This window comes from Motacilla alba, chromosome 1, assembly GCF_015832195.1.
Source record: "Motacilla alba alba isolate MOTALB_02 chromosome 1, Motacilla_alba_V1.0_pri, whole genome shotgun sequence".
Taxonomy (NCBI): Eukaryota; Metazoa; Chordata; class Aves; order Passeriformes; family Motacillidae; genus Motacilla; species Motacilla alba.
This window is the reverse complement of record NC_052016.1, coordinates 42656915-42670879: the sequence shown is the minus strand read 5'-3', so window position 1 is coordinate 42670879 and position 13965 is coordinate 42656915. Positions and strand designations below refer to the sequence as shown.

Here is a 13965-nt window from a genome sequence, read left to right as displayed (position 1 = left end):
GTAGCTCATAAAATAATTTTTACAGCCTACCACCTTATTTTCAAAATAGGAAAAGCATAATATAAATAATGATAAAAAATACAGTATAAACCAATTCAGAGACACACGGGGGATCTGCAATACTGAACAAAGAATGCAAAATTCAGATAGGAAAAAGACAGAAAGAAGGATTCAGCCAACAAAAAATGAAGTGGTGCAGATATCAGAGAACAAAATTATATGGTCCAATATTACATTGATGATAAGACATATAAGCTGTTAACTTAAAAAGTGAGCCACGGTTAGACATGTTCAACTTTGAAAATAATGTATGAAAATCAGATTTGGATTTTGTGACCTGTCTTTTTCATGTAGATCACCCATGGTAATTCTTTTTTTTTTTTCAATTCCATGGTAGCTCAAAGAAGATACACACACAGCTACACAGACAAACAGAGTTAATAAGATCAAATTTCCTAACACAAAACAGGACAGAGTGAACAGTCAATATTTCATGATCTAATTTATGACTGTCTGCAAAGCAAGCATGTTTTGCCTAATAGGGTGAATGCCTCTTTATTAACTTACTGCTAAATTATGTACTGAACTAATAGCATTGTCAGAGGCCTGTAAACAGTGCAGATATGAATCAGTGTTTTGTGGCAGCACCGTAATTATAACAACATCCTGAACAAGCCATGTGCCATTGCAACGCTCACAGACCTGGTACTGATAGGCTTAGTACAAGATCAGAAGTTAACAGGGACTTAGGCAGCTAATCACAAAGCAGACACACTTCTGTTTAGATATACAAGGATGGTGGAATAAAGCCAGTTCCCAAGCTCTATTAGAGGCACATGACACACTTGTAAAGAACATGATCTCTCCTGGGAAGGGCTCTTCACGTAAATCTGAAAAGGCCTCACAGCATCACTCTCAATTCAGTTTTTAGCAAGCAATCTAGAGCTACAAATGGACACCAATGGGCAACAACTGTGTGCCTGCTGCTGGAAAGATCTGGGCTTCAGTGTTTTTCAATTCCAGTTTTCAAGCTTTGAATTAATAGCATGAAATCACAATTTTTCCTCTCTGTTTCATTTTAGTGAAACACAGACTTATTTTAAAATTTTGATCAGAACACAATCCCCCCCCCCACACACACAAATATTCATGAGAAAGGGTCTTCAGAGTTCCTCTGTCGCTACATATAGCTACCTAAATTTATAATCTTCGACACTTCACAGTGGGTTAGTTGACAACTGAAGAGAATACCAATCTAATTTGTTTAGAGCCTTTGCTGGTAGGCATTTAACTGAAGCCTTTAAGGCACAGAAACATGAGAGAAGGAATCACTACTCTATTCCAAGCTTTCTCCCTGATTTACTGGATGACTGAAAGCAAGTTATTTTGCTTCTTGTCTCCTGCCATTAGCATGTGTATAATGTTCCTTTCCTCACACCAAATCACTTTGAGAGCTGAGGGCAGGAGGGAAATCCAATGGGGAGAACTGGCAGGGTGATGGCAGAGCAACACAACATGCCTTAAAAATGCTGTAGTTTTACAACACAAAATCTCCTAGCAGTCAGTAATTAAAGAAAAGGAAAGATACATCAACTAATGAGAGAAGATCAATGCACAGCCTTAGAACATTTTAACCTATGATATTCAGCTAGCTGGGGCTACCAGTGCTGTTTCTGATTGGTCTGCCAAAGGAAATTCTCAATTGATCTGATTTTCTCAACCTGTTGAAGTTCTCCTTACAAATGTCCATGCTCTCAAGGAAAAACAATTGATAGGTTCACAAATGGGAAGAGACTGGAAATCAGTTTCCTAGAAGAAAGAATGAAGGAAACAGGCACAGGTCTGGGCAGCTAACCAGGGCAATATGCATCCTCCCAGGCACAGCCAATTTCTTCCCTTGGACTCAGCCCTCGTACCAACCCTCTTTCCTCTTGAGTACAGCTCAGGCTTAAATACCAAAATAACCCCTGGTACAACATGAACTCTTGAAAGTCAAGCTCAAATCTATGTCACAGTCCTGTAAATTAACTCATTCATATTTTGTCACATATGCAATAAATGACTTTAGTATCACAGGTTCAGTAAGATTCCTGTGACCAAGTGATTGGTATAAAATATAAGATTTGAATTCTTGTTCTATACAAGATTGGTTTAGTTACTTTTTTATATCCTAAGACCTTTTAAAACTCTCATTTTCAAACTTGTCTTTTCAAGAAGGAAAAGTAATTAAAAATTGGGCTTTTGCTAAGAAACCTATGTTATCACTACCCTTAGTAGTTGATACTGCATGCTGTTAAGCTTTTGTTCCTATAGAGCGACCCTAGATCACAAACCCGCTGTTATAAAAAATTAATTATCGTGTAAGTCAGTGAAGACTGACCCAGGATATGGCCCTTCAGTGGCATATCAGTAATGACCAATGATAACTACATTTTCAGGTGTTCCTAAGAAGTGACAGAATTGTGACTTTGCAACAAAGTGAAACCTATTTGCCAGATAAAACAAGGAAAAGAGGAATCTTTCTAAAATCTGAGAGTAGGAAGAATGACCATACCAAGTACATGCTTAAAACATTATATAAGTCTTAGTAATAAGATAATTATACTTGTACTGCTAAACTTCTATTACAAAACACAAAATTTGCCACATCTAATCTTAAAAATTATTAATGAATTCCTTAGTATGCTACTTTTTGTGGGTTTAGAAGGTCTTTCCAAGATGTTTAAAACACAGAAATAATCATGAGTTAAATCTACAATAGTTATTTAATACAGGGATGAGTTATGAAATATTTGATTTTTTTACAAAGATAGCAGAATACTGCAATTGCTTCTGTCTTAATAGCTTAAACTAAAAAAGTTTTCATATGTAATTAAAAATTCTTATAAAATGATACCATTGCTTTTTGCAAGGAATTTTTTTTTTCAGTAGAAAGGCAGTTTCAGGTTTAAAACCCCTTTATGTTGTTCATCATGTCTATTTCTATAGCATGATTTCCAAACACTGCTGTTTCTTTATGCTGTGTTTTCCATGAAGCTCATCTACCCCAGTGCAGACATGTACAGTACAGATCAATACAGCTGGACTAGGCAAAGAAACTCCTTTTCATTTGAGTCACCAATGAAAATATTGGCTCTTTCATTATTCTGTTCTATTTTAGGCATTGACTTTAGGGTGAAATGAATCACAACCTAGAAATGCTTAGGTTTTTCTTGAGACTAGCTAAGGGGTAGATAGCTGCATTTTAGTCATAAAGTTACATGATATTAGTCCCATTCCTTTTACCTGCAATATTAGTTAAAACTAAATTCTTCAGGCACTGCCAACACCCATGACTCCTCATCACTATCATAGTAAAAAAAAAAAATCATTTCCAAAATCAAATTATTACTGTAGCATAAGAAATATCTCAAACTTGCTCATTAAACTGGCCAATTCCCCTTACTTTTAGCTTTGAATTAAAGGAAAAGGCTTCAGGAAAAAATGTTGTTACCATCTGGTACTTTTTATGAATTTTAGACCATCTGTTTTTGGCAAAGGCTCTAAGAGCTGATTTCAGTGCTGAGACCATGAAAGCATCAACATTTTATCCCAAGTTTTTCCAGTTAAATTAGCTTTTTTGGAGCACTAGCAGGCTGCACAACCAACAGTAAGGTGGCAGCTTCTTTGATAGATGGAAGCCTTTCTGCATTTGGTCCATAAGGAAAGACAAGTACAAGCACTTCTGTGGTTCCCCTTGTTTAAGGGAGATGCTGCCATTTATTTGAGAACCCCATCAAGTGATCTGTATGTTTGTTTCAGGCTCTAAAGCAACAGACCACTCTGGAGATGACTCAGAACATATAGCAGAGCCACCACATCCTCATGGAACAAAACAATGTTTGGAAACAGCAGTAAACACATCCCACTACTGCAGCCAAATAACAGGAAGCATCTACAAATAGCTATGATTATTTAGAAATGGCTTTGTAGTTTGGGAAGTCTTGATAGCTTAATGTAGAAGACCAATGTGTAGTTCTTGAGCCATGAACACATAAAGGCCAGGCAGAGAAGACTTGCATGCTGATATTCAGGGTTCCTTCTGATGCCCCCATCTCACCTTTTGCACTAAAGTAAATACCTGCTACTAAGAAGGAGGTGGCACCATCAAATGTTCTCTATAATACAGGATTTAACTACCCTTATTCAGTTGCTCAAAGCTCCTTCAATCAGCTGTCCTAGCAGAAAGGAGACTCCAGTCATGTAATTTGCCTCCCCTGACCCCATGAAAGGTCCAGTTGGCATCTGGCTCCCAGAGAAGAATTATAATAATTACACATTTTGTTTCCAAACACAAGTAATAAGCTTGTTTTTACCTGAGTCTTCCATCCTCTGCTGCAGCTCCTCCTGGTATAATCTTAGTAATGAATATCCCAGGATCATCCCCAATGTGTGGGTTATCTGTTCCTCCAGCAATACTGAACCCCAGGCCAGAATTTCCCTGGAAAAATAATAAAAAGTAAATCCATCACTCAGATGCTAGATTTCTACAGAATTCATTTGCATTGCATAAAAAACGAACCTTGCTTCTTAAAGAAAGCACACTATTTGGCAACTGCATACTTGAATGCAGGTGACTCAGTCTGAAAAAATTAACTGTCAGTCAAAAAACAGAGGCTGTGAACAGAAAGATTTCCGGGAGCTAATGACAGAGTTAATGGATACTCCTACTGAAACAGGATTTGACCTAAATTTGTTTTCAAAAGCAGTCACATAAATTAGCATCTGAACTCCAATATTAATTCATCCAAGTCAATGAGAACTAGAGGCTAAAAACATTTCAGAGCTTTGAAAAAGGACTTTCAAAATGACTGTCATTTATAAACAGAAACAGTGAAGTATTTTACTAGTTTCTGTTGAAGACTGATATGCTTCAAAAACAAACAAAAAAATCCACAAAACAAGAGTACTTCTTCCATCCTACTGATCTGCTAGGACAAAATTTCTGAAAGACATTTTAAGACTCTATTCAATAATCTCACATTGTTTATACTATTTGTGAGAATATCATGAAAGATAAATAGATATGTGCGCACGTACATGCTCTTGCAAATTAAGTCACTGTTTTTCACACACATTTCAAAACCACGATTCTAATTCTTTTTTGGAAGTATATATTGGTAACACTTTTCTATATAAGTCAACCTTATGTGTTTTGGTTTTTTTCCTGTGTGAATTAATTTTTTTCCAAGGGATTCTTTCCTATTTATAGAAAGGTAGATGCAGGTTTAAGAACCCATGATGCATAGGGAATGCCATCAAATTCAATGCAATACGTGCTTCTTTAAGGGCCTCTCAGCCAAAAGTATTTTCAGTTAGGTATTTAGACTTACCACAGTGATATAACTACATACATATTGCAGAATATGTACTGCAAATGAAGTATATTTAGGGCACTAAAATACTTTTCTTTCATTAGCTTCTCAGACTATTGGGAGTTTGTTTCTTTTACTGCTGCTTGTGATCATGTATCTAGTTCTGTTGCAGTGAGGAAAGTTATTAATAAAAATGGCAGCTCCATACATTTATTTCTAAATAATTTAAATAAAATGTCACTTCTGCATTTTCCAACTGTACTTCGATGCACTCAATTTGATGCATTTTGTGTGTGAAAGCCTACATGTTGCCTGCCTGCAGCATGTGATTCTGAATGCTGTTATCAGTATTCTGCATTCACAAGCGATGCAGTTCCCATTACCCAAGAGACGAACACGCAATGTGCAGCTCTGCTATCAGCATATAATTGTGAACTAATTTATAATCCAAGGAAATGGGTTTAGGACTGCACATATTGCAATGCTTCTCAGCCAGCTATAATGTGGAAATCATTATAGTACTGAAACACTCTGTATATATTTTCTGTAGTTAGCAAACACCTCCAGGCCAGCATTATAAATCTTTGATTTAATCTCCCTTTCATCATTAGGATCATCTCAGATTCAGGCTGTTCTCCCAATATTTTAACACATTCCTAATTATGCAGCATGCTTTACAATAACATGCACTCTCTAAATATTTTAGGAGTGTTTTCCTGAAATCCTCTCTATATGTCACATTATTAGTTAAGCTAACTGTCAAGCATGAAAGAAGACTACTTATACATACTTCAGGAAACCTGAAATAAAATCCCTAAACATTAGTAAAACAAAGGGCAAATTTCTAGAAATTTTAAGTAATACTTGATTTGCAATCAAAAAAACCCCAACAAACCTCTAAAAATAAAATTGTTGTATTCTTCAAAGAGATTTTAAAAATATGCAGTAATCTGTACTTCTGAAAAGAGGTAGATTTTCAAATATCCTGGTTTTGATAGAAAAAGGCAAAGAAGAGGGTAACAAGGACAAATGTGGGCATAAATATTAGCACAAGATACAAACAGCTACACCACAATTTTAAAAAATATATCTGAAGAGCTTTAAAAAACTATCAAAGCTTGCCTGTTATGTAGGGTGTGATTAGTTGTCACAGTTCAACACATAAAATGTATTCGATGTTTTAGGAGGAAATAATTTCTGCGCTCTTTTCCTTCTACTGTATCTTTTTCCATTAACATTTTACAGCTAAAAAATGCTACAGCAATGCTGGCCGGAAGCAGTGATGTGGTAACACTGCTGCACACTTCTCAGGAGAATCACTGCTATTCTTGACATTTATCCATAAATGTGCATCTGTTATACTGCAAGACTGTTCTGATTCTGCCCCTTAGGAGCAACCTTTTAAAAGCACAGGGTAGCACTCCTCACTGGCACTTCTGTATCCAGAAAATTTCAAGCAATTATTCTGGCTGCAGTCCTTGACTTGATCAACAGGATCTACAAGCTGTCAGGCACGAGCTGCCTTGACAAATAGGTACATCCCTGCAAGGCTTTACTGCACCAGAAACTCGCCACAAAAGCTAAGAGCAATTACACTTCTTTTCCCCCACTATGGTTTATGAAGGATCTGCCTTGCCTACATGGAAAAATCTTCTTTGTACCTCAGATCAAAGTCAACAAGGCTAAAAGCATAGCTACAATCACTCATGGCTTTTTGAGAGCCTTGGTTTGAAAAGCAATGCAATAGGAACATTCTGGTTAAAAGCGACTGTATTTCAGTTCTGAGCAGCAATACTGACATGCAGATCTCTCCTCGTGCCTCGTGCTTCTCTCCATGCTCTGCATTCATGCAGGTTCTCCAGCGTATTGTTGCTGTGCTAAAATCTCATTGCTCTTGTCAAGCTGTAATTCCAAGTTCCAGTAAGTACTGTTTACTACTGCAATGCTTCCTGAACATTTCCACAAGGCTTGGTTCCCCACCCTTTAGTTTTTGCACCTCATTTGTCCCCATTCCAGGAAAAAAAAAAAGTGCAGCAATTATCTTCACAGCTTTTCTTGGCGTATCTGTCTCCCTCCCATTTCATGTGAACCAATGAAAATGCCATCCTGCAGCCCAAAACAACAACTGAACCATCACTTAGCCATGGCATTTTCCAAGGCGGAACATTCATGCTTTCTCTCATGCTGATTCATGTTTGGGAGTGGCTCCCCATAAATATCTGTCAAGTTAATTCGCTGTACTCTTTCTACTCCAAGCCTTACATCCCTTGGATGCTTACAAAGCAAGTTAAAAATGAGCTCAGAGGCCTGGTGACAATGCAGATAAATACTTAATGAGAACTAATAGCAGCTGATAGAGAGGAGAAAAAGTCTTCCTCTTTTGGAATACTCCACTGATACTTCTTAATTGAGATTCATATTTAGGCCTTAAAATGCTTGTCTGTTTTATTTCAAGATCCTTCAGCAGAAGAAATCTATGCAAAAATCCCAACACTTCAACAACTTGTTGAAGGTTCAACTTCCCAACACTTCAACAACTTGTTAAGAACAAGCCTCAGACAAACTTTTAATGGTACTGCTCAAACATCATTATTAGCATGTCCAAATATATATATATATACATACATACATAATTCTATGATTCTATATAAAGGTTTATATCCAAATTATTTTGTGTTCAATTCTTATTAGCTAAATTATCTCTTAACCTAAACTTTTCCATGTCTTTGTCCAAGCTCTCAATTTCTACTACTATAAAAACCTCATATAATTATTTACTGACTGTATGAGAAAGATTTGCATAAAATTGCCCAGCAATAGATGGATGAATGTACTTTTTAATTGTTAGTTTAGTTTCTTACTACCTTCCCCACCTTTTGTTGCAAGGCTCCAGTCATGCACACAGACTGACAAAAAGCTTAGCATAGCACAACATGCCCAGTTTGGTTCAAACAAAATATTGCCTGAGTTTCCTCCTATTCATGCTGGATATCTCATGCTTCTCAGGGATTTACCACCAAGCTCAAATTTGTCTCTTGGCTCAGCTTTACTTTTCAAACACAGAAAATTAGGTCAAACTACCACATCAAAACAATTTCTCACAGCCCAGCCCCTGAGGCCGCCTTCCTGCTCTCCTGTGAAGGGAAGGTCAGCACTTCATCTTGAGGTTTATTACACCTGCCTGCCTCCTTTATGACTTTCTCAAATAGGGCTTTGCATGCCACAAGGACCATCTGAATTCTTTATAGCTCAGCCTGGGCAAGAAGAGGCCTGGCTGTATTTCTTCTGGCCCTGGGGTGGCAGACAACCTCCGACAGCCACACAGCCTGACTGCAGATGATGGTGTTACACCTTCTCCCAGCACCGAAACACAACACTTGGGGACAGAATAAGATGACAGATTATTCACATGTCAGGGAAAGAAAATAAAACATGTAAGTTGTGGCCAGTATGAATCTCTTCCCTCAAGACTGTTATACTTACAAATAAGGATCACAAAAATAAATAAGAACCCCCAGAAGCTTTGGGTAGCCAGAAGGCCTTGAGACTTATCCTTCTGGCTTAGCCTTCCATCCTGTGTTCTCCCATTACACACCTCTGTGAGCAGCCATATATCAGGCTGCAACTTCATAAGGCTGCAGCCTTTTTATTTTGTCAGTAGTAGACAGAAGTGCTCCACATTCTTCTGTAGGAAAAGAGTTTAGCGACACCAAGAGCTACTGAAGTTATTTTCCCATGATATTGCAGTTCAGCATGGATGATAGCCTTCACTACAATTCTCCATATTGTTTTGTCCTTATTGTGTCTCATTTGTCTCTTTTTTTCTGCTCAAGAAAGTTTGACTAAGACTGATGTAAAGTCACTCAGTCTTTAACAAAATCTTGGAAGAATGTAAGTCCAGAAGGAGAAAGAAATGCATATCAAGAGCAAACTGAGGACTTCCCTGAAAAAGGGATTGTACTCCACAATACAAGGGATTTGTATTTTATTGTATTAAACGGGCATGCCACAATCACATGGAAATTGTTCTCCATTTTAATTCCTTTTTAATTCTAATCAGTAAGGTGACAGCAGAACTCACATAGATGCTTTTTTGAGTGAGTTAATTACTTCAGTGCACCTAAAATAATTTCTCAAAATCTTCTGAAGCTACATGATTTTGAAAATCTCTAGCATTCAAGTAAGGAAAAAAAATAGTTGAACTTCACAGAATTCACTTAACTATTGCTGCAACCTCACCCTGACACCACAGCACATCAGGAAGCCTGTTTCAGAGTACATCAGTCAGTGAAAGGACAGAGGGAGTAACTGTATTTCCCAAAACGTTTTCTAGAGGTTGAAAGCTGTTTCAGATGACAACACATAATCCCAAAGCCTCTATTACTGAAATGATCTTTTAATTTTGGTGTTTAATTTTAGGTTCTTTCTCCCCACTAGTTTAAGGATTTTTTTTTTCCTGCACACTTCCTATCTCCACTCTGGTGTTCACAGCCAAATTTCTGGAATACTTTCTTTTACAGATCTCTGTAAAGTATGAATTGCTGCCTAAACTTGCAGGTTTGGTCGGAGCAAGTTTAGTCAAGAGACTGCTCACAGAATGATAGCTCACTCATTCCCAGATTCCTAAAGACACACTAATTTTTTTATCATCTTCCATTGTTACAATTGTTAAAGACCCTATCAACTATGTTACTGCTGCTCCTTAAAAAGCGGTCTGTTGCATTTTACAATGGGAATTATCCTTCAGCTTCTCAAGAGCACTCATAATCTCTAGGTTCAGAAAATACTAACCTTTCCTTAGTCTAAGCAATGCTGGTTTTACCTTGTTTATGTAAAATTTCAAAATACTTAAACACAAAGATAAGCTGCATCCTGTGAAGGCAGTGTAGGCTTGGCATTCGTTAGAATTTTTTAATTTCACATACATGCATGAAAATGCTAAAGCTTTTCAGCTTTGGCTACTAGTGTCAGGGTGCTTTCTCACTCTGTAAGGCACACTTTTCTGATATAGTGTTGGTTTAGAAATTATGGTCTTTTATTAAAAAATATATATATTTATTTGGTTTTGCTACTCAAGTCTTCTAATGTAGCATGCTCCTTTAAGTAAATGTTGCTGCAAGAAATGTTAATTCATAAACTACTGCTGAGTTGGTGGTGGAAAAACATCCCCTCGCACTTTGAAACATAATGTGAGATACTTTCATTCAAAACTTGCTGTTATGCCTTTTAGGAAGTTTTTGAATCTTTTTGCACTAATTTTTAACTTTCCCATTTCTGCTTAAGTGAAGTCATAACTTTCTTTTAAAAATAAAATATGAAACTAATATTTGTTTTCCGCAGATATTCAAAAGAGTTAGCCTGAACTACTCAGTAAATTTTTATTATATCTAAAATTAACCTCTCACAGAGTAGTTTTAAGAACAAAAACTGTTTTATAAAACACCAATATCTGAATCTTTGCTAAGGTTGTTACCATCTTTGGCTTTAGGTCCTTGTCTCAGGATACTTCTGTTTCAGATGAAAAAGACAACACCTTCTCCCATGAGACAAAATAACAACCAAAACAAAAAAAAAACCAAAAAAAACAACAAAACCCCAAAACTCCTTCCAAAAATCACATTCACTCTTGTTCTACAAGACCAGGTTTCTCCAAGAAGTAAGTGACAGCATAAGAAGATGAAAGCTGAGAATAAGACTGAGAATGAGAAACTTAGAAAACTGCAGGGAATTCGGATTTTTTGGAACGAGGTAGGAGAAAAAAACATTAAGTGCTGTGTGAATCAAGTAACATAGTCTACAAATGAGACAAAAGATTGACAACTCCATCCGTAATTGGCATGGGATGATTAGATACAGACCAGGATTTGCTGGGGCTCTGAAAAGAGTCTCTTTTTCTCTGTATTAAAGCAGATAAGGTTACCTAATTCGGTACCTAAGATGCTTATAAGGAGGAAATACCTCTAGATATACCAAGCCAAGAGTGGATGATGGTGTGAGATTGCTGTAAAGATCGGAGTATTTCTGCAGACTTTGCTCAGTAAGATTTTTCTCCACAAAGTACTCCTTACCTAAAAAATACAGCTCTCCTTTATTCACCTGACAGTGAATCTATACAGGGTTTTTTTTGTTTGTTTGTTGGTTTTTTGGGTTTTTTTGTTTGTTTGTTTTACTTTTCACTAAGCCATGCTTAGATTAACATCACATATATAGTGGCGGTGTTACCTGTCACTCAACAATGCCCAGTTCAACAGCACACTGCCACATTGCAAACAACAGTTTAACACATTTGTTCTAGATTGCAAGGCAATGTGTGTATTCTATTTACCATCTGTAAGAGGTGTGGCAGTAATTTCCTGTTAATTGGGCACTTTTCTTTATCTCTTCCACAAACCAATCCTCCCTCTGGGGAGATATCTGCTGTTAATGGACTACTGAGTGTCACTGCATGACTGATAAGAATTTCAGCATCCCATTGTGAGATGCTCCACCCAGAAAGAAAAGCCAAGCATTCGTAACTAGATAGAATATGAGGTTTAAGACACCAAAACAGCCTTTCCACTAGATTCCCAAAAGAACAGCTGCCTTTTCCACTAGATCTTCAGAAGAAAACGACACCCTTCTACAAGACCACTGCTTCAACTGAACCACACCTACCACTCCAAGAAGACTGCAGCCATCATTTCAATTAGCCTGCTACCAACACCCTGACCAACAGGGTGTTAGGTCGTTTTCTGACTGTCAGTGTTGTTTTGTATTACTGCATTGTTTATTTTATGTTTTATTTTCCTTCCTAACAAAAAATGTTATTCCTGCTCCCATAACTTTGCCTGAGAGCCCCTCTTAGTTTCAAATTTATAACAATTTGGAAGGAGGGGCTTTACAGTTTCCAGTTCAGGGGAGGCTCCTACCTTCCTTAGCAGACACCTGTCTTTTCAAACCAAGACAACATCAATGCTTCATCCCACTGAAGCAAATAGGTGATTCTATAATATACAATGTACTTTCATCCAATTCAGGATTTTGATAGAAAATACTTGTTAAACCCACCTACTCAAGCCACTAAGATCTTTAAGAGAGGATTCTGCTCTGCAATTCTTTCACAATCTGGCAATTATACTAGCAATGGTTTTTAGGTTCTGAAGGAAGAGTGACACACACTAAATAACCAAAGCATTTTCTGCCACACAGTGCCTGGCTTTTTTGCTGTCTCCCACTCTATAACACTAATCTTGACACATCAAGTTTTGTCTTTTGACTTCAATTATTCCACCGACGTTTTCAGGGATTTGCACATGCTGTAATGTATTGTACTTCTCCTCTCCAGTGTTTTGTCCAAAGCCCCCATTTCAAAAGTCTAAACATCAAAGCTGCATTTATGTCTCATTCAGAGAACAAGAACATTTGCATATTTACCAGAGTACTGTTGAACTCTTTTTTACTTTCAAATCTACTCAAGAGTAACATAATTCATGAAATTCTCACTTCTCCCACGTATACTGGCACACTCCCTAGAGTCAGTGTTTTGAGACTCCACAGTTATATCATGTTCCATATGGTACAGATTTTCATCTCTCACGATGCCATTTGTTTTCAAGCCCCTTATCAGGTTCAGCACATTCATTACAAAACCACAATACACTTGACTACAACTGCTTCGTTTGCTTACTCTCACTTGATAGCTGTAGAGTGATATTGTTCTCTCAATGCTGCACAGACCAAGTATGGCATTCAAAAAATATGTACTTCAAAAAATGATCCAAGGGATTTTGTTTTTCATAATACACATGAAATCTACAACACTGTAAAACAGCATATCTAGATAAGGAAAGAAACCACTTCCAAAGTGAAGCAACTCATGAGAAAGTGATCGTGTGTCCTCTGCTTCTACACAGATTGAAGCAAAAGAATAAATTCTCTCCAGGTTGGGTTTTCACTATTTTATCTCTATTAAGCTTACATTAACAGCCTCTGGGCTGTGACAGACATGTATGCCTAGTTTTTTTCTAAAATATGTTTCTTGTCCTACTTCAGTGGTATCTGTTAGAATTGTCTTTTCCAGCATTATGGGACAATATGACCTTGCCTGTTCTATCACATACAGAGCAGTGAGGCAACATATGTCCTCTTTTAGTTGGCTACAGGAATAGCAAACAAATGTCACAAAAAGCATCTGACGAGTATGTGAAAAGTAGTGTAAGAGAAAATGATATATTCAAAATTTTTCATCACGAAAGTGGAGCAGGGAAATGCTTCATTCTTGAGGAGTGAAAAGTTTCTCTTCACTTGGGGGAAAAAAAGAGATAGAAATATATATATATATATATATATGTGTCTATCTTTCTTTGTCATGTGGTGTCACTCCAGGCTAGCTGTAGACTTCTCATCAGCCAGACCCGAGAGCTTCCTGATCTCCTAGGGCTACACAATAGAGAGCGAAATAGTCAGACCAAGGAAAGGAAAGCACTCACTAAGTGATAATAGCAACTTGACATAAGGAGGGTGGGAAATAACAGGAGATAGAGTAAAACACTAAAAAGACCTGAAAGAACAGCAAAGCTTTTTCAAGTAGCAAGCTACTTATAAAACTTTGACAGGATCGTCACTGAAACTT

At 37.2% G+C, this 13965-nt stretch overlaps 1 protein-coding gene across 33 annotated transcripts in view; it reads right to left on the bottom strand.

Annotated features, from left to right (window-relative positions):
* Window positions 1-13965, bottom strand: part of DLG2 (discs large MAGUK scaffold protein 2) — a 981924-nt gene that overhangs the window by 315333 nt on the left and 652626 nt on the right. For all 33 annotated transcript variants that reach the window (XM_038135749.1, XM_038135838.1, XM_038135932.1 and 30 more), the window contains one exon: window positions 4356-4480. In XM_038135749.1, coding sequence (XP_037991677.1) covers window positions 4356-4480 — 125 coding nt within the window. The remainder of the gene's footprint in view (window positions 1-4355; window positions 4481-13965) is intronic.